This window comes from Copadichromis virginalis, linkage group LG1, assembly GCF_057382275.1.
Source record: "Copadichromis virginalis isolate Kocher_CV1m ecotype Utaka linkage group LG1, C_Virginalis_male_GT1.1, whole genome shotgun sequence".
In the NCBI taxonomy this organism is placed as follows: domain Eukaryota; kingdom Metazoa; phylum Chordata; class Actinopteri; order Cichliformes; family Cichlidae; genus Copadichromis; species Copadichromis virginalis.
In genome coordinates, this window is record NC_140618.1 from 2966333 (window position 1) to 2988063 (window position 21731).

Genomic DNA, 21731 nt, shown 5'->3' on the forward strand with positions numbered 1-21731 from the left:
GAGGGGTAGCTAACAAGTTATTCTAGGGGTTTTGGAGAAATCGCGGAGAAATTTTTAAAAGGAGTTTTGGCTTTGTTTGGCTGAGCATGAAGGGAGCCGCGGGGCGCTGAATTTCAGAAAAAAGACTAAGGATTTTTTCAGGATTTTCCCTGTTATCGAATATAAGGTTTTGGGAATAGAGGGGGTACCCTAACAAGTTATTGTAGGGTTTTGGAGAAATAGCGGAGGGTTTTTTAAGGAGTTTTCCCTGCTTATGTATCTAAGGAGGGTTAGGGGATCGCGAATTTTTTCTGAGTATGAGTTTTATTCTAAATCTACAAATGCATATAAATCTAAATAAAGTTTTCCCCCAAGGCATATAGCATGTGTTTGTGGCCATACTGAACGTTACAAAAGCACAAGTTTAACTAAACAATTTTAATATGGTTTAATACATTTTTAAACACATGAGCACGGAGCCCGAGAGAGCACGGTCCGGAGACACGGGCGCACCCCGCGCGCCCAGACACACAGCCTCGGGCGCGCGCGCGCGCACACACACACACACTGACCCGCCACCAGATGGCGTTTTTTGAGCATAAAAAAAAATAAAAATAAAAATTTAATTGCTTAAAGAAATAAAAGAATGCTATTTTGATATATAAGAAACTTTCTAAATAATCAATTATATTTTTATGAATATCATATTTTTATGAATATCATATTTTTATGAATATCATATTTTTATTATTTAATTACTTCCTACTTCCGGAGCTCATGAATAATTTAATTAGGGGATAATTTAATTAGGGGTCATAAATCAATTAAGGGGGTCATAAATCACTGCGTTTGACGAAAGGGGTATAATATCACTCTCTTTTGACACCTAACTCTTTCTCAGTCAATTAGCATCAATATTATAGAGCCTAATTACTGTGTAGCTGTGCTTGCTTTCTTTTAGGTGTGACTGATGGTACTACTGTCAGTAAAATTATTGTCCTTGCGTGTCCTAAGGTTTCTGTTGTGGCAGAGATCAGAGGGAGCACTGTTGATGAAGCCACAAGAAGAATGATGGCCTTCATTTATTACAAAATAATTTCTCACACATCATTTTAGTTGTTAATTTAGACTCATAAAACCTCTCATATAACCGCACTCAGACCAAAGTCACACAGCTGTTAAAGGTTTTAGATGGTTTTGAATTAAACTGATTTTCTGAAGACAAAGAAAAATCTTTAACTAAAGAAAGAGAAAACCGAGCGGCTGGAGGACTACTTTGTTGTAAACAGCAGGTATTTGAGCTCTGATAGGTTCGTTGCATTTATAGTCCGCTGTCCTAAGGCGTCCATGTTTCCACACAGACACACGGCTGCTGCGTTCACTGACCTGCTGTTTATCAGGAAAATGAGTCTTTATGTCCTTCAGCTGCCGGCTGATCGCCAAAATGGACTCTGAGCAGAAGAAGAAATCATCAGGAAACGACCCAGTAACCACAAAACAGGAGCTGAAACACCTCTGTCGTGTGTTTTTGTGTCGTGTGTTTTTCACTGTCGAACACGTGATTTATTGTTCGTGTTTCATCTATAAACTGAAACGTCGGAGGCGCGTCGTCTCCTGATGTCTCACAGAAACGTGAAGCTGTGCTGGACTCACCGTCCTCTGGAGGAGCGGGAAAAGGCTCCGACATCTTAGGAGGAGTGCGAGCTGGAAGAGAGGAGAACGAGGAGCTCAGACTGCAAAATAAATGTGACGACATGAAAACAAAAGAAGAAATGACGAGAGTGTCTTTGTCCTCATTAGGATGAATATTTTAAAAAGGCACAAAGAACCAATCAGATCCTCCCATCCTGTTTGGCTCTTACAGCGAGTAATGTTTACTCCTCTCACTTTTCAAATATGGCCTGCTTCTCAAAATCAGCCAGAGCAGAACTGATGGCGATGCTGCAGGTGGATCAACAGGTGAGGAAATAGAAGCTTTCGGGGAAACTAAACACAGATTTTGTTGGTGCAGTGTTGATTAAAGATGAACTCAGCGTCCTTTTCAATAGCAATATTTCACAGATCTCGTTGTATGTACGTATAACTGTATTCGTTATTCAACATCTGAGCTGCATGCTCCGGGTCCACCTACAGATGGCGCTCTTTGGCTGGAAGATGGCCTTGTAGTCCTCGGCGTTGTGGATCTCAGCAGACGACAGCTTCTCGTCCGCCTCGTCCTCGCTAGGGCTCCGCCTCTCCCCTTCGGGGCTCCGCCTGTCAGACTCTGAACGGTGCTTCAACCTGATGACATCACAAACATTTGTTTGTTTGTTTTTAGAAGAAAAACTGCAAATTTTTTACTTTATTTACTTTTATTAAAGAATCTGGAAGCGAAACTTTTCCACTGAAGTCAAATAAGATTTTATATATATATATATATATATATATATATATATATATATATATATATATATATATATATATATATGACATGTGATCTGAGTGTTTGATGAATGAAACCAGTGGCTCATGTATAAAACTTTAAATCCAGGAGTCAGTACTTGCAGTATCTGGAGTATTTTCTCCTGTCTCTCAGTGTGCCGTACCTCTGCGATCTGCAGGTGGTCGTGGGTCTCTCGTAGTTCTTTCGCAGTGCCGCTCCTTTGGGGTCCTTCTTCGGCTCTGTGAGCGGCTGGTCGTCCTGGATGATCCCCTGGATCACGGCGCCACCGCTCTTCTTTACCCTCTTCAGATCGACCACGTAGGACGACACACTCGACAGCTGATGAGACACGCCGATCTGACATGAGGAGAAGGTGGAAGATTAAGATTACCTAAAACTTCTGCACAGTACTGTTACTGAGCGGTGGGCGGAGCTACACACCAGCTGCTGGTTGCAGATGGCGAGGTCAGACACCTTTCCCCAGCTCACCGGCACCGCGTCAAAGCAGCGGTCCGGTTCCCAGCCGAAGACCCGCAGCGAGTCCGTGGCGCCGCTGTACAGGCAGGAGCCATCTGGGCTAAAACATATACACCTGAAACCACAGGGACAGGGGTCAGAGGTCACATTCCAGTTACACCCTGCTGCAACGGGGAAAAACTCACCTGACCGGAGTCGTGTCGCCCTCCAACGAGCCGATCATCGTAAACTTCTCCAGATCCCACAGCTTGATGGTCCTGCAAGCACATGCAGAGTTCATACAGCTGCAGCTCATTAGAGACACCTGTAGGTGTTTTATAGTGTCAGGTGAAGACGCTACAACACGGCTGAGGAACAGGAAGAGACCTCCAACAGATCCACGGTCAGCAGTGACAAGTCAGTAAATGAGGAGAAAGAGAAAAGAGGAACGAAACACGAACAAAAGAGGGAGTGGAGGGCAAAGTGCACCTCTCAGTGCATCATGGGAAGTCCCCAGGAACCTGAGGGATGGTTAGGGTCGCCTAACCCAGCTCTAACTACAAGCTAAGCTAAAGACATTTTTATAATTAATTGAAGAAAGTATGTGTTTGAGTCACTTCTTATTCTCATAAATGAGAGTAAGATTTATTCCATCAATAAACTGTTTGAGATAAAAATGACCCTGCTCCCTGTTCTGTCACTAAAACAGGCCAAAACCTACAAAATGTCTCATTTCTTTGAAGTGACACATTCAAAGCTTTAACGGCTCCATCACGATCACATGACAATCGGAAAATCAGGCCACAAACTACAGCTTTGCTTGCTGGTGTAACTTATAAACTGTCTCTAACACCAGGTCGATGTCCTCAAATTAAACATAATAATCAATTTAAGTGATTCATGTTGGAATACTTATTTATACTTCATATGCAAAAATAAAGAAATGATTAAATACTGAGTGCACTTGCTGGTTGTGTTGGAGAAAGGATGAGTTATTATTTCCATTTTATTATATTTATATTATATTTCCTGTTTACTTTTAGTTATAAATGTATGATTTAGTGGCACATGCAGAGGACATGTAGAAGACACAGGACATGTATGTGAAAAAAAGTAAAAGAATTTCAGACTAAAAGAAATGTTACATTTAAAAAAATGCCACAAACAATCAAACTCAGCACCAAAATAAAATCTTGGCGGCACAGAGAGAGGACAACCTCGCGCAGCCTCTGAGCTTCATGAAACAGAAAAACTAAACGAGCCACAAAGTGTCACAAACACTGATTCCACTCATGAGTCGCTCCTTCAGCTCCGAGCTGCTGCGTCTCGGGCGCTCGGCCTGCGGCGACGTACCTGTCGGAGCTTCCGGAGGCCAGCAGGTACTCGTTGGGGTGGAACTGGACGATGTTGACGGCGGCGGTGTGAGATTTGAATTCCGTGATGGTTTTCCCCTGAGCCAGGTCCCACAGCTGATGGAGACAAGAGGACAGGGCTGAGGTCATCGAACAGGAAGAGAGCAGAGCTCACCTCCTTCAGCCAATCAGAATGAGCGATTTTATTACAGGATGCTGCCGGTTTGATGCTTTCACAGCATTTACAGAATAAACACATCATGTTCACACTTTTAAATTCCCAAGATGCTCTCAAACACCCGAACATCCGACCGCTGCAAATGAAATGAAACTTAATTCTAAACATCGATGAAATGTTAGCCTAACGAGTCGTTACACATCACCAGCTTATTACTTTATTTAAATAAATGTAACTGAACCTGGGTCAAGAAGTGTCCTGAAAACTATTTTAATAGAAAAGATGGATCTTAAAAATCCTAAAACACTGAAGTGATTCAACAGACGGACCTTTTAAAACCATTTTAAAATGTAGAAGAATCTAAAAATGTTGCGATTCAATCGCTCGTTTTATTTTATGGGAACACGTGACTACCAAACATGAACCAGGACCAGCTGGAACATTTTAACGTCTTCCAGCCTTTCTGCACAGTTTCCTGCTGCTGATGTTCTGCTTCACAGTTTACATTCACAGCATCGTGTAACTCCTGCAGGTTATAGTTACTCTGAAGGTTTCTCAGCATCTACTGTTACAGAGTCAGAGTTACCACAACATGTAAGTACCGGGAAAAACAATCCTTAAAATATATTTTTTACATTAAAGGTGAGACGTCAGATCAGGTCGTACCTTGACGGTGCAGTCGTCGCTCGCTGAAGCTAACCACTTCCCATCAGGACTGAAGGCCAAACTCCTCACAGCCTGAGTGTGACCCTGCAACACCAACACTGGTCAGATTTTTGCTATCGAGACTCATGTGAAGCTTTTATTTTGAAGGAAAGTAGAAGCCCTGAGCCTGGTTCTGGAGTTTTTCCTTCCCACTGTCGCCAAAGTGCTCATAGGAGGTCATATGATTGTTGGTTTTTCTCTGTATGTAGATCTTAAAGTATAAAGCGCATTGAGGTGACTGATGTTGTGATTTGGCGCTGCATAAACAAAATTAAATTGAAGTCTCTCAGTTCTTTTAAATGCAATAATCCGTTTACTGTAAGACTCCATAAAAGCTCCGACTGACACAGTTTAATCCGAATCATTCTGAGCGTCCTCGGCTTTGGCGCACAGTGACACCCATAAAATCGGCTAGTCTGACAGATAAGGAGAAGACGACGGTGGTATGTAAACTGTGTTTTTGTGCTGCGTATTGTTTGTTTGAACGCAGTTTGGATTCTGACCATAGAAGATGTTTTTGTGACACGCCCACCGCTACGTTTGCTATTCGGTTTGGTGTGTGTGTGTGCTGTGGCTCTGCAGGCGTTCACCTGAGTTTGAAGGAATTGCTGTTGCCTTTGTTTTGGATTTTGGCATGCTGCTTATGTTGAATGCTTAAAATGAGTGGATCACAGGCTGCATCTGTTGTTGGATAAACTGAAATTGGATAAGATTAAGGAGTATGCTAGAAGAGAGAATAAAGCGATCAGCAAAGAAGGCACCCACAGCTGTGGCCAAACAGACTGCAACAGATCGGTCTCAGAAGGAGCACCCAACAAACTCCAATGCCACCTTCCTCCCACTATCTGTTAAACTGTTTAAATGGAGTGTGAGGCAGACATGCTAAAACAGTGACCTAAAAGCATTACCAATAAACAATGGGATCAATACATAAATGAAAGAAATGCAGCTGATAAAAAAGCCATAAACTACTTTCATTTGTTTAGTGGTGATTGCCAGTTTAGTTGGGTTTTTTTTGAGACACAGAGAGTGAGAGATCCTGTCCTACATTACTTTAAAAAAGAAGATATTTTCAGAGCTGTTGATATATGAAGCTCTGAGCATTGAGTGTTGCATTGTGAGAGTTTCAGTAAAAAGCCTGCAAATTATTGCATTTATACTGGAGAGCAAAGAAAAATTAAATTCTACTTGTACTATGGAAAATCAGTTTCATAAAAGCTACATAAACAGAGCTGAAGAAGACTGCGTTTGTAAAACTAGCGGTAACGTGTGAGAATTATAAGTTATAAGACTGTTTCTGCTATCGATACAATTTGTGTTGTTAATCCTAAATGATTCACGGTGACAACATCATAAGAACAAGGTCATTTTACTCCACACACACACACATTTGGAAAATCACATAGTTTGACCATAAAAATTCCCAGAATAATTAGTATTTGAGATTGCTGAAGCAACATCACTAAAGAAAAATATCCTTGCATGTCACTTTCGTTTAAAAATATAAAAAATGTGAAGTTTTTTTTTTGTAAAACATAAAAACATAAAAACAACAAAACTTAAGACCTTAAGAAAGAGATAAAGGATTGAGAAAGTTTATTCATGCAGGTCCATATGACAGAGAATATGCATGTTCTTTTAGTTTTCATATTATTATAATTTATATTTAATTGTGTTGTGGTTTGCAGTGTTTTGTGTTCTTTTCACTTTAAATTTGTGAAAGGAAAAAGCTGAAATTTAAATAGTTAAAACTTGAAATGTGAATAGTTGATTTTTGTATTATATGATTTATTTATTACATTTTATGTGGAGTGAATAAATAAAAGTATATTTACGGTGGCCCCTAGAGACAAAGCACATACAAACTTCAAATCACGTACGAACTCTGAAGCATGTACAAACTCCAAAACACGTAAAAACACGTACAAACTCCAAAACACGTAAAAACACGTACAAACTCCGAAGCACGTAAAAACTCAGAAGCATATAAAAACTCAGAAGCATATAAAAACTCAAAACACGTACAAAAGACAACAGAAGTGCTCCAGGATGCTGGGCGCAGTGTTGAGCCTTTGTTATCTTGTGGCTACACAAGCCAGCAAGTACCAACGACCGGATTTGGTGTGTGGTAATAACAGGTAAATGAACTTTTTTTTAAATTATTTGAATATATATATGAGTGCCTGTGTATAAATACACAAACAATACACACATGCTTTCAATTGTGTAATTTAAGTGATCTAGTAGCTCTGCTTTGGAAGTTCAGTTCATGCTAGAAATGTGTTTTGGAGTTTGTACGTGTTTTGTCTCTAGGGGCCACCGCATATATTTATATATAAACATATATAAATAAAACCACTTGTTTTTATGTTAGTAATTCCTTTTGTGCATAATTTTATATTATTGTTAATAATAAATTAATTAAAGCAACAAAACAACCTGAAGAGCCGGTTCGGAGCCGAAAGAGCCGGCTCTTTTTAGTGAGCCGAACCGAAAGAGCCGGATCTCTAAAAAGAGCCGGAAATCCCATCACTACACTACACCCATAAAATCGGCTAGTCTGACAGATAAGGAGAAGACGACGGTGGTATGTAAACTGTGTTTTTGTGCTGCGTATTGTTTGTTTGAACGCAGTTTGGATTCTGACCATAGAAGATGTTTTTGTGACACGCCCACCGCTACGTTTGCTATTCGGTTTGGTGTGTGTGTGTGCTGTGGCTCTGCAGGCGTTCACCTGAGTTTGAAGGAATTGCTGTTGCCTTTGTTTTGGATTTTGGCATGCTGCTTATGTTGAATGCTTAAAATGAGTGGATCACAGGCTGCATCTGTTGTTGGATAAACTGAAATTGGATAAGATTAAGGAGTATGCTAGAAGAGAGAATAAAGCGATCAGCAAAGAAGGCACCCACAGCTGTGGCCAAACAGACTGCAACAGATCGGTCTCAGAAGGAGCACCCAACAAACTCCAATGCCACCTCTATCTGTTAAACTGTTTAAATGGAGTGTGAGGCAGACATGCTAAAACAGTGACCTAAAAGCATTACCAATAAACAATGGGATCAATACATAAATGAAAGAAATGCAGCTGATAAAAAAGCCATAAACTACTTTCATTTGTTTAGTGGTGATTGCCAGTTTAGTTGGGTTTTTTTTGAGACACAGAGAGTGAGAGATCCTGTCCTACATTACTTTAAAAAAGAAGATATTTTCAGAGCTGTTGATATATGAAGCTCTGAGCATTGAGTGTTGCATTGTGAGAGTTTCAGTAAAAAGCCTGCAAATTATTGCATTTATACTGGAGAGCAAAGAAAAATTAAATTCTACTTGTACTATGGAAAATCAGTTTCATAAAAGCTACATAAACAGAGCTGAAGAAGACTGCGTTTGTAAAACTAGCGGTAACGTGTGAGAATTATAAGTTATAAGACTGTTTCTGCTATCGATACAATTTGTGTTGTTAATCCTAAATGATTCACGGTGACAACATCATAAGAACAAGGTCATTTTACTCCACACACACACACATTTGGAAAATCACATAGTTTGACCATAAAAATTCCCAGAATAATTAGTATTTGAGATTGCTGAAGCAACATCACTAAAGAAAAATATCCTTGCATGTCACTTTCGTTTAAAAATATAAAAAATGTGAAGTTTTTTTTTTGTAAAACATAAAAACATAAAAACAACAAAACTTAAGACCTTAAGAATCTCCTTATGAATGTTGTGAATATCTAGATCATTGGTGTTTGGATTTGAGGGTCAACAGGGCGAACACTGAGGCTGGGTATTAGAAATACAACATGGCAACATGAGACATGTTAACTCTGAGAACACTAACATCTAGATTAAGGTGTGAGAGGTAAATACATAACAGAAGCTAAAAAGGAGTTGCTTGTCTCTAGTTAAAATAAATTGAAAATAAACTGATTTGAACACGTTTGATGCATTATACAAAAAAAGGTTCATGATATAGTTCACATGATCTAAGCAAGAGTGACTCGGAATCTCAAATGTTAAAGTACACTTACTGATTGTACTTTTACTACATGAGCTAATGTAGATGCTCTAAAAGCACGCTGGCTGAAAAAGAACCACACGTTTGGAGAAACTGTGCTGTAACTTCTCATACTGTGAAGTTTTCTGACAAAAGTGAATTGAAAACTTATGCTGTACAGTTTACTAAGGGGTCCTTTGCTGGGCCATGTGCAATTACACAAAAGAACAAGTTAAATTTCACCATAACACTGACTGGAGAAAAGCCAAATTGGGATTCTAATTGACATTACAACTGAAATCAGTGCTGTGATAGTTAGTTTAAGATCACAACCTGATTTAAAACACAGTCTAACATCAACATTCTTGCCCCTGAAAATAGGTCAGGATGGCCGAAAAATGTACTTTAAAAATGAGATTTTCTTTTTGTTTCATTGGAACGGTAAAGTACCATTACAAAGAAATGAGTACACCTTTGTAGTTAAACCGGGTTTGGAGTTTTTCATGTTTTACATACAGACTTTCTCATTTAAACCATGGTGACTTAAAAGTTTAGCAGCAAGACACTTGTTTCCTTTGTTCCATCAAACATTTCTTTCAGCCATCTGTGTTTATCAGAGCGATATGTGACTAATTTTTTATTGAATCACCAGAAAGTACACAAATACAAGATTAAATATTTTATTTATTTATCAAAGATACATAATTACACATTGATACAATGAATAAGGTGTCTATAAAAATTACACATGGTGTAAGAAAAACATTATAACATACAAATAAGTGTTTTAAGATAATCTGACATACTTTAAAAGCATAAGAATAAAAGTTTTTTTTTTTTTAAAAATCATGTTCTTTGATGATCACATTACATGTATCACATTTTTTAAAGCATAACGTAGGGTGTTCACAAAAACAGTTTTATGATTACTTTTTCCACAGTGCTTGTATGCCTCTTGCAAAACTATGTACTTATCACCATATGACATAATAACTCACGATTATGCAAGACCAGCCATGAAATGTCCGTCGCTTCATTACAATCATTTGTCCCCGCTGCTGCCCTCAGACCCAGTCTGTGGGGTAAAATTGCTTTTTTGGTGGTTCATAAAAAATATCTCAAAAAGCGATGTTAGTGAGGGGACCAGAAACACTGGGTTGCAGAGCAGTTGGTAAGGACTTGTATATTTCTGGAGAGTCTGCAAAAGCTGTCTTGCTCATGCTCCTGATTGGATATGTGGAGCCCGGCTCTGATATCTCACTGGTGGCAGCTAAAGGTAGGCATGCCTTGGAGGCGGAGTTGGTCTCGGGCGCAATCTTTCAAACGAGCCTCACGGCATTTCAGGCAACCTCAGGCCGGAAACAACATCCGGTCACTCGCGGTCAAAATCCACGCAGAGCTGGTGTTTCGCAGGGATCAGGTTAACACATCTGGGTCTAAAAATATAAAGAAAAACAAAAAGAGTTTTAAAACACGCAAACTAGCAAAATATCAAAGGAGCATAACATAACAATAACAAGATGATATGAGATACCCGATGAGGCCATGATAGGTGATGTAGACATGTAATGTATAAACTTTTACGGGAGTTAAAAGTGGAGCTTATATATATTTTAAAGTGTATTGTACGTGGGATAGGCTCCAGCGCACCGCGCGAGCCTGAGAAAAGGATAAGTGGAGGCGAATGGATGGATGGATGGTGTATTGTACCTGTTACAAACCATTGTGATATTTATTTATTTTTTTAAATGAAAGGATTGACAGAATGGTAAAAAGGAAAATGCAAAAATGTAGTTAGAGAGGAAGATTAACACTTACCGAATGATATGCGGATAAGGAAAGAGACGCAAGTTGCTGTTGAAATCGGCCGCTCCCTATGCGAACTCGCAAGCAGTCTGAGCGGCGCCAGTTGTTGATACGTCTGAAGTCAGATCTCTTCTGGGGTTCGAAGATAGTCTTAACATCAGCGGGAGATCGTAAAATCAGAGCTGGAGCGGATTGGCTAACCGGGGTGCGAAGGGAGCGGTGCAAGGGTTATGTGATTGGCAGCGGGGCGCAGTGAGGCGGAGTTGGTCTAAGGGGGGAATTTTCAAACGAGGTAAGCAGCGCATTCGGGACCAGAGCGGGGAGCGAACAAGCAGGAAAAAATTGTGCTCTGGAAGCTGTTGCGGGTCGGTGCGATTAAGAGCGAGGTAGAACTTAGACTCTGCGTAGAATTTTAGAGGTAGCTAGCAAGAGGCAAGTTTTTGAAGAAAAAAGAGTAAGGAGCTTTCCCAATGTTTTTGGATTATAGCGCTTTTTTTTGGGGAATAGAGGGGTAGCTAACAAGTTATTCTAGGGGTTTTGGAGAAATCGCGGAGAAATTTTTAAAAGGAGTTTTGGCTTTGTTTGGCTGAGCATGAAGGGAGCCGCGGGGCGCTGAATTTCAGAAAAAAGACTAAGGATTTTTTCAGGATTTTCCCTGTTATCGAATATAAGGTTTTGGGAATAGAGGGGGTACCCTAACAAGTTATTGTAGGGTTTTGGAGAAATAGCGGAGGGTTTTTTAAGGAGTTTTCCCTGCTTATGTATCTAAGGAGGGTTAGGGGATCGCGAATTTTTTCTGAGTATGAGTTTTATTCTAAATCTACAAATGCATATAAATCTAAATAAAGTTTTCCCCCAAGGCATATAGCATGTGTTTGTGGCCATACTGAACGTTACAAAAGCACAAGTTTAACTAAACAATTTTAATATGGTTTAATACATTTTTAAACACATGAGCACGGAGCCCGAGAGAGCACGGTCCGGAGACACGGGCGCACCCCGCGCGCCCAGACACACAGCCTCGGGCGCGCGCGCGCGCACACACACACACACTGACCCGCCACCAGATGGCGTTTTTTGAGCATAAAAAAAAATAAAAATAAAAATTTAATTGCTTAAAGAAATAAAAGAATGCTATTTTGATATATAAGAAACTTTCTAAATAATCAATTATATTTTTATGAATATCATATTTTTATGAATATCATATTTTTATGAATATCATATTTTTATTATTTAATTACTTCCTACTTCCGGAGCTCATGAATAATTTAATTAGGGGATAATTTAATTAGGGGTCATAAATCAATTAAGGGGGTCATAAATCACTGCGTTTGACGAAAGGGGTATAATATCACTCTCTTTTGACACCTAACTCTTTCTCAGTCAATTAGCATCAATATTATAGAGCCTAATTACTGTGTAGCTGTGCTTGCTTTCTTTTAGGTGTGACTGATGGTACTACTGTCAGTAAAATTATTGTCCTTGCGTGTCCTAAGGTTTCTGTTGTGGCAGAGATCAGAGGGAGCACTGTTGATGAAGCCACAAGAAGAATGATGGCCTTCATTTATTACAAAATAATTTCTCACACATCATTTTAGTTGTTAATTTAGACTCATAAAACCTCTCATATAACCGCACTCAGACCAAAGTCACACAGCTGTTAAAGGTTTTAGATGGTTTTGAATTAAACTGATTTTCTGAAGACAAAGAAAAATCTTTAACTAAAGAAAGAGAAAACCGAGCGGCTGGAGGACTACTTTGTTGTAAACAGCAGGTATTTGAGCTCTGATAGGTTCGTTGCATTTATAGTCCGCTGTCCTAAGGCGTCCATGTTTCCACACAGACACACGGCTGCTGCGTTCACTGACCTGCTGTTTATCAGGAAAATGAGTCTTTATGTCCTTCAGCTGCCGGCTGATCGCCAAAATGGACTCTGAGCAGAAGAAGAAATCATCAGGAAACGACCCAGTAACCACAAAACAGGAGCTGAAACACCTCTGTCGTGTGTTTTTGTGTCGTGTGTTTTTCACTGTCGAACACGTGATTTATTGTTCGTGTTTCATCTATAAACTGAAACGTCGGAGGCGCGTCGTCTCCTGATGTCTCACAGAAACGTGAAGCTGTGCTGGACTCACCGTCCTCTGGAGGAGCGGGAAAAGGCTCCGACATCTTAGGAGGAGTGCGAGCTGGAAGAGAGGAGAACGAGGAGCTCAGACTGCAAAATAAATGTGACGACATGAAAACAAAAGAAGAAATGACGAGAGTGTCTTTGTCCTCATTAGGATGAATATTTTAAAAAGGCACAAAGAACCAATCAGATCCTCCCATCCTGTTTGGCTCTTACAGCGAGTAATGTTTACTCCTCTCACTTTTCAAATATGGCCTGCTTCTCAAAATCAGCCAGAGCAGAACTGATGGCGATGCTGCAGGTGGATCAACAGGTGAGGAAATAGAAGCTTTCGGGGAAACTAAACACAGATTTTGTTGGTGCAGTGTTGATTAAAGATGAACTCAGCGTCCTTTTCAATAGCAATATTTCACAGATCTCGTTGTATGTACGTATAACTGTATTCGTTATTCAACATCTGAGCTGCATGCTCCGGGTCCACCTACAGATGGCGCTCTTTGGCTGGAAGATGGCCTTGTAGTCCTCGGCGTTGTGGATCTCAGCAGACGACAGCTTCTCGTCCGCCTCGTCCTCGCTAGGGCTCCGCCTCTCCCCTTCGGGGCTCCGCCTGTCAGACTCTGAACGGTGCTTCAACCTGATGACATCACAAACATTTGTTTGTTTGTTTTTAGAAGAAAAACTGCAAATTTTTTACTTTATTTACTTTTATTAAAGAATCTGGAAGCGAAACTTTTCCACTGAAGTCAAATAAGATTTTATATATATATATATATATATATATATATATGACATGTGATCTGAGTGTTTGATGAATGAAACCAGTGGCTCATGTATAAAACTTTAAATCCAGGAGTCAGTACTTGCAGTATCTGGAGTATTTTCTCCTGTCTCTCAGTGTGCCGTACCTCTGCGATCTGCAGGTGGTCGTGGGTCTCTCGTAGTTCTTTCGCAGTGCCGCTCCTTTGGGGTCCTTCTTCGGCTCTGTGAGCGGCTGGTCGTCCTGGATGATCCCCTGGATCACGGCGCCACCGCTCTTCTTTACCCTCTTCAGATCGACCACGTAGGACGACACACTCGACAGCTGATGAGACACGCCGATCTGACATGAGGAGAAGGTGGAAGATTAAGATTACCTAAAACTTCTGCACAGTACTGTTACTGAGCGGTGGGCGGAGCTACACACCAGCTGCTGGTTGCAGATGGCGAGGTCAGACACCTTTCCCCAGCTCACCGGCACCGCGTCAAAGCAGCGGTCCGGTTCCCAGCCGAAGACCCGCAGCGAGTCCGTGGCGCCGCTGTACAGGCAGGAGCCATCTGGGCTAAAACATATACACCTGAAACCACAGGGACAGGGGTCAGAGGTCACATTCCAGTTACACCCTGCTGCAACGGGGAAAAACTCACCTGACCGGAGTCGTGTCGCCCTCCAACGAGCCGATCATCGTAAACTTCTCCAGATCCCACAGCTTGATGGTCCTGCAAGCACATGCAGAGTTCATACAGCTGCAGCTCATTAGAGACACCTGTAGGTGTTTTATAGTGTCAGGTGAAGACGCTACAACACGGCTGAGGAACAGGAAGAGACCTCCAACAGATCCACGGTCAGCAGTGACAAGTCAGTAAATGAGGAGAAAGAGAAAAGAGGAACGAAACACGAACAAAAGAGGGAGTGGAGGGCAAAGTGCACCTCTCAGTGCATCATGGGAAGTCCCCAGGAACCTGAGGGATGGTTAGGGTCGCCTAACCCAGCTCTAACTACAAGCTAAGCTAAAGACATTTTTATAATTAATTGAAGAAAGTATGTGTTTGAGTCACTTCTTATTCTCATAAATGAGAGTAAGATTTATTCCATCAATAAACTGTTTGAGATAAAAATGACCCTGCTCCCTGTTCTGTCACTAAAACAGGCCAAAACCTACAAAATGTCTCATTTCTTTGAAGTGACACATTCAAAGCTTTAACGGCTCCATCACGATCACATGACAATCGGAAAATCAGGCCACAAACTACAGCTTTGCTTGCTGGTGTAACTTATAAACTGTCTCTAACACCAGGTCGATGTCCTCAAATTAAACATAATAATCAATTTAAGTGATTCATGTTGGAATACTTATTTATACTTCATATGCAAAAATAAAGAAATGATTAAATACTGAGTGCACTTGCTGGTTGTGTTGGAGAAAGGATGAGTTATTATTTCCATTTTATTATATTTATATTATATTTCCTGTTTACTTTTAGTTATAAATGTATGATTTAGTGGCACATGCAGAGGACATGTAGAAGACACAGGACATGTATGTGAAAAAAAGTAAAAGAATTTCAGACTAAAAGAAATGTTACATTTAAAAAAATGCCACAAACAATCAAACTCAGCACCAAAATAAAATCTTGGCGGCACAGAGAGAGGACAACCTCGCGCAGCCTCTGAGCTTCATGAAACAGAAAAACTAAACGAGCCACAAAGTGTCACAAACACTGATTCCACTCATGAGTCGCTCCTTCAGCTCCGAGCTGCTGCGTCTCGGGCGCTCGGCCTGCGGCGACGTACCTGTCGGAGCTTCCGGAGGCCAGCAGGTACTCGTTGGGGTGGAACTGGACGATGTTGACGGCGGCGGTGTGAGATTTGAATTCCGTGATGGTTTTCCCCTGAGCCAGGTCCCACAGCTGATGGAGACAAGAGGACAGGGCTGAGGTCATCGAACAGGAAGAGAGCAGAGCTCACCTCCTTCAGCCAATCAGAATGAGCGATTTTATTACAGGATGCTGCCGGTTTGATGCTTTCACAGCATTTACAGAATAAACACATCATGTTCACACTTTTAAATTCCCAAGATGCTCTCAAACACCCGAACATCCGACCGCTGCAAATGAAATGAAACTTAATTCTAAACATCGATGAAATGTTAGCCTAACGAGTCGTTACACATCACCAGCTTATTACTTTATTTAAATAAATGTAACTGAACCTGGGTCAAGAAGTGTCCTGAAAACTATTTTAATAGAAAAGATGGATCTTAAAAATCCTAAAACACTGAAGTGATTCAACAGACGGACCTTTTAAAACCATTTTAAAATGTAGAAGAATCTAAAAATGTTGCGATTCAATCGCTCGTTTTATTTTATGGGAACACGTGACTACCAAACATGAACCAGGACCAGCTGGAACATTTTAACGTCTTCCAGCCTTTCTGCACAGTTTCCTGCTGCTGATGTTCTGCTTCACAGTTTACATTCACAGCATCGTGTAACTCCTGCAGGTTATAGTTACTCTGAAGGTTTCTCAGCATCTACTGTTACAGAGTCAGAGTTACCACAACATGTAAGTACCGGGAAAAACAATCCTTAAAATATATTTTTTACATTAAAGGTGAGACGTCAGATCAGGTCGTACCTTGACGGTGCAGTCGTCGCTCGCTGAAGCTAACCACTTCCCATCAGGACTGAAGGCCAAACTCCTCACAGCCTGAGTGTGACCCTGCAACACCAACACTGGTCAGATTTTTGCTATCGAGACTCATGTGAAGCTTTTATTTTGAAGGAAAGTAGAAGCCCTGAGCCTGGTTCTGGAGTTTTTCCTTCCCACTGTCGCCAAAGTGCTCATAGGAGGTCATATGATTGTTGGTTTTTCTCTGTATGTAGATCTTAAAGTATAAAGCGCATTGAGGTGACTGATGTTGTGATTTGGCGCTGCATAAACAAAATTAAATTGAAGTCTCTCAGTTCTTTTAAATGCAATAATCCGTTTACTGTAAGACTCCATAAAAGCTCCGACTGACACAGTTTAATCCGAATCATTCTGAGCGTCCTCGGCTTTGGCGCACAGTGACACCCATAAAATCGGCTAGTCTGACAGATAAGGAGAAGACGACGGTGGTATGTAAACTGTGTTTTTGTGCTGCGTATTGTTTGTTTGAACGCAGTTTGGATTCTGACCATAGAAGATGTTTTTGTGACACGCCCACCGCTACGTTTGCTATTCGGTTTGGTGTGTGTGTGTGCTGTGGCTCTGCAGGCGTTCACCTGAGTTTGAAGGAATTGCTGTTGCCTTTGTTTTGGATTTTGGCATGCTGCTTATGTTGAATGCTTAAAATGAGTGGATCACAGGCTGCATCTGTTGTTGGATAAACTGAAATTGGATAAGATTAAGGAGTATGCTAGAAGAGAGAATAAAGCGATCAGCAAAGAAGGCACCCACAGCTGTGGCCAAACAGACTGCAACAGATCGGTCTCAGAAGGAGCACCCAACAAACTCCAATGCCACCTTCCTCCCACTATCTGTTAAACTGTTTAAATGGAGTGTGAGGCAGACATGCTAAAACAGTGACCTAAAAGCATTACCAATAAACAATGGGATCAATACATAAATGAAAGAAATGCAGCTGATAAAAAAGCCATAAACTACTTTCATTTGTTTAGTGGTGATTGCCAGTTTAGTTGGGTTTTTTTTGAGACACAGAGAGTGAGAGATCCTGTCCTACATTACTTTAAAAAAGAAGATATTTTCAGAGCTGTTGATATATGAAGCTCTGAGCATTGAGTGTTGCATTGTGAGAGTTTCAGTAAAAAGCCTGCAAATTATTGCATTTATACTGGAGAGCAAAGAAAAATTAAATTCTACTTGTACTATGGAAAATCAGTTTCATAAAAGCTACATAAACAGAGCTGAAGAAGACTGCGTTTGTAAAACTAGCGGTAACGTGTGAGAATTATAAGTTATAAGACTGTTTCTGCTATCGATACAATTTGTGTTGTTAATCCTAAATGATTCACGGTGACAACATCATAAGAACAAGGTCATTTTACTCCACACACACACACATTTGGAAAATCACATAGTTTGACCATAAAAATTCCCAGAATAATTAGTATTTGAGATTGCTGAAGCAACATCACTAAAGAAAAATATCCTTGCATGTCACTTTCGTTTAAAAATATAAAAAATGTGAAGTTTTTTTTTTGTAAAACATAAAAACATAAAAACAACAAAACTTAAGACCTTAAGAAAGAGATAAAGGATTGAGAAAGTTTATTCATGCAGGTCCATATGACAGAGAATATGCATGTTCTTTTAGTTTTCATATTATTATAATTTATATTTAATTGTGTTGTGGTTTGCAGTGTTTTGTGTTCTTTTCACTTTAAATTTGTGAAAGGAAAAAGCTGAAATTTAAATAGTTAAAACTTGAAATGTGAATAGTTGATTTTTGTATTATATGATTTATTTATTACATTTTATGTGGAGTGAATAAATAAAAGTATATTTACGGTGGCCCCTAGAGACAAAGCACATACAAACTTCAAATCACGTACGAACTCTGAAGCATGTACAAACTCCAAAACACGTAAAAACACGTACAAACTCCAAAACACGTAAAAACACGTACAAACTCCGAAGCACGTAAAAACTCAGAAGCATATAAAAACTCAGAAGCATATAAAAACTCAAAACACGTACAAAAGACAACAGAAGTGCTCCAGGATGCTGGGCGCAGTGTTGAGCCTTTGTTATCTTGTGGCTACACAAGCCAGCAAGTACCAACGACCGGATTTGGTGTGTGGTAATAACAGGTAAATGAACTTTTTTTTAAATTATTTGAATATATATATGAGTGCCTGTGTATAAATACACAAACAATACACACATGCTTTCAATTGTGTAATTTAAGTGATCTAGTAGCTCTGCTTTGGAAGTTCAGTTCATGCTAGAAATGTGTTTTGGAGTTTGTACGTGTTTTGTCTCTAGGGGCCACCGCATATATTTATATATAAACATATATAAATAAAACCACTTGTTTTTATGTTAGTAATTCCTTTTGTGCATAATTTTATATTATTGTTAATAATAAATTAATTAAAGCAACAAAACAACCTGAAGAGCCGGTTCGGAGCCGAAAGAGCCGGCTCTTTTTAGTGAGCCGAACCGAAAGAGCCGGATCTCTAAAAAGAGCCGGAAATCCCATCACTACACTACACCCATAAAATCGGCTAGTCTGACAGATAAGGAGAAGACGACGGTGGTATGTAAACTGTGTTTTTGTGCTGCGTATTGTTTGTTTGAACGCAGTTTGGATTCTGACCATAGAAGATGTTTTTGTGACACGCCCACCGCTACGTTTGCTATTCGGTTTGGTGTGTGTGTGTGCTGTGGCTCTGCAGGCGTTCACCTGAGTTTGAAGGAATTGCTGTTGCCTTTGTTTTGGATTTTGGCATGCTGCTTATGTTGAATGCTTAAAATGAGTGGATCACAGGCTGCATCTGTTGTTGGATAAACTGAAATTGGATAAGATTAAGGAGTATGCTAGAAGAGAGAATAAAGCGATCAGCAAAGAAGGCACCCACAGCTGTGGCCAAACAGACTGCAACAGATCGGTCTCAGAAGGAGCACCCAACAAACTCCAATGCCACCTCTATCTGTTAAACTGTTTAAATGGAGTGTGAGGCAGACATGCTAAAACAGTGACCTAAAAGCATTACCAATAAACAATGGGATCAATACATAAATGAAAGAAATGCAGCTGATAAAAAAGCCATAAACTACTTTCATTTGTTTAGTGGTGATTGCCAGTTTAGTTGGGTTTTTTTTGAGACACAGAGAGTGAGAGATCCTGTCCTACATTACTTTAAAAAAGAAGATATTTTCAGAGCTGTTGATATATGAAGCTCTGAGCATTGAGTGTTGCATTGTGAGAGTTTCAGTAAAAAGCCTGCAAATTATTGCATTTATACTGGAGAGCAAAGAAAAATTAAATTCTACTTGTACTATGGAAAATCAGTTTCATAAAAGCTACATAAACAGAGCTGAAGAAGACTGCGTTTGTAAAACTAGCGGTAACGTGTGAGAATTATAAGTTATAAGACTGTTTCTGCTATCGATACAATTTGTGTTGTTAATCCTAAATGATTCACGGTGACAACATCATAAGAACAAGGTCATTTTACTCCACACACACACACATTTGGAAAATCACATAGTTTGACCATAAAAATTCCCAGAATAATTAGTATTTGAGATTGCTGAAGCAACATCACTAAAGAAAAATATCCTTGCATGTCACTTTCGTTTAAAAATATAAAAAATGTGAAGTTTTTTTTTTGTAAAACATAAAAACATAAAAACAACAAAACTTAAGACCTTAAGAATCTCCTTATGAATGTTGTGAATATCTAGATCATTGGTGTTTGGATTTGAGGGTCAACAGGGCGAACACTGAGGCTGGGTATTAGAAATACAACATGGCAACATGAGACATGTTAACTCTGAGAACACTAACATCTAGATTAAGGTGTGAGAGGTAAATACATAACAGAAGCTAAAAAGGAGTTGCTTGTCTCTAGTTAAAATAAATTGAAAATAAACTGATTTGAACACGTTTGATGCATTATACAAAAAAAGGTTCATGATATAGTTCACATGATCTAAGCAAGAGTGACTCGGAATCTCAAATGTTAAAGTACACTTACTGATTGTACTTTTACTACATGAGCTAATGTAGATGCTCTAAAAGCACGCTGGCTGAAAAAGAACCACACGTTTGGAGAAACTGTGCTGTAACTTCTCATACTGTGAAGTTTTCTGACAAAAGTGAATTGAAAACTTATGCTGTACAGTTTACTAAGGGGTCCTTTGCTGGGCCATGTGCAATTACACAAAAGAACAAGTTAAATTTCACCATAACACTGACTGGAGAAAAGCCAAATTGGGATTCTAATTGACATTACAACTGAAATCAGTGCTGTGATAGTTAGTTTAAGATCACAACCTGATTTAAAACACAGTCTAACATCAACATTCTTGCCCCTGAAAATAGGTCAGGATGGCCGAAAAATGTACTTTAAAAATGAGATTTTCTTTTTGTTTCATTGGAACGGTAAAGTACCATTACAAAGAAATGAGTACACCTTTGTAGTTAAACCGGGTTTGGAGTTTTTCATGTTTTACATACAGACTTTCTCATTTAAACCATGGTGACTTAAAAGTTTAGCAGCAAGACACTTGTTTCCTTTGTTCCATCAAACATTTCTTTCAGCCATCTGTGTTTATCAGAGCGATATGTGACTAATTTTTTATTGAATCACCAGAAAGTACACAAATACAAGATTAAATATTTTATTTATTTATCAAAGATACATAATTACACATTGATACAATGAATAAGGTGTCTATAAAAATTACACATGGTGTAAGAAAAACATTATAACATACAAATAAGTGTTTTAAGATAATCTGACATACTTTAAAAGCATAAGAATAAAAGTTTTTTTTTTTTTAAAAATCATGTTCTTTGATGATCACATTACATGTATCACATTTTTTAAAGCATAACGTAGGGTGTTCACAAAAACAGTTTTATGATTACTTTTTCCACAGTGCTTGTATGCCTCTTGCAAAACTATGTACTTATCACCATATGACATAATAACTCACGATTATGCAAGACCAGCCATGAAATGTCCGTCGCTTCATTACAATCATTTGTCCCCGCTGCTGCCCTCAGACCCAGTCTGTGGGGTAAAATTGCTTTTTTGGTGGTTCATAAAAAATATCTCAAAAAGCGATGTTAGTGAGGGGACCAGAAACACTGGGTTGCAGAGCAGTTGGTAAGGACTTGTATATTTCTGGAGAGTCTGCAAAAGCTGTCTTGCTCATGCTCCTGATTGGATATGTGGAGCCCGGCTCTGATATCTCACTGGTGGCAGCTAAA

General features: G+C 39.6%; 1 protein-coding gene across 1 annotated transcript in view; it reads right to left on the reverse strand.

Moving 5' to 3' along the window:
• The window catches only part of LOC146718116 (uncharacterized), a 59310-nt gene that overhangs the window by 12265 nt on the left and 25314 nt on the right, over positions 1-21731 (reverse strand). The window contains exons 26-41 of the mRNA XM_085464617.1: positions 16421-16504; positions 15578-15693; positions 14431-14502; positions 14210-14360; positions 13932-14125; positions 13512-13660; positions 13034-13084; positions 12767-12831; positions 5054-5137; positions 4211-4326; positions 3064-3135; positions 2843-2993; positions 2565-2758; positions 2111-2259; positions 1633-1683; positions 1366-1430 (exon numbers count right to left, since the gene is read on the reverse strand). Of these exons, the coding sequence (XP_085320743.1) occupies positions 1366-1430; positions 1633-1683; positions 2111-2259; positions 2565-2758; positions 2843-2993; positions 3064-3135; positions 4211-4326; positions 5054-5137; positions 12767-12831; positions 13034-13084; positions 13512-13660; positions 13932-14125; positions 14210-14360; positions 14431-14502; positions 15578-15693; positions 16421-16504 (1764 nt within the window). The remainder of the gene's footprint in view (positions 1-1365; positions 1431-1632; positions 1684-2110; positions 2260-2564; positions 2759-2842; positions 2994-3063; positions 3136-4210; positions 4327-5053; positions 5138-12766; positions 12832-13033; positions 13085-13511; positions 13661-13931; positions 14126-14209; positions 14361-14430; positions 14503-15577; positions 15694-16420; positions 16505-21731) is intronic.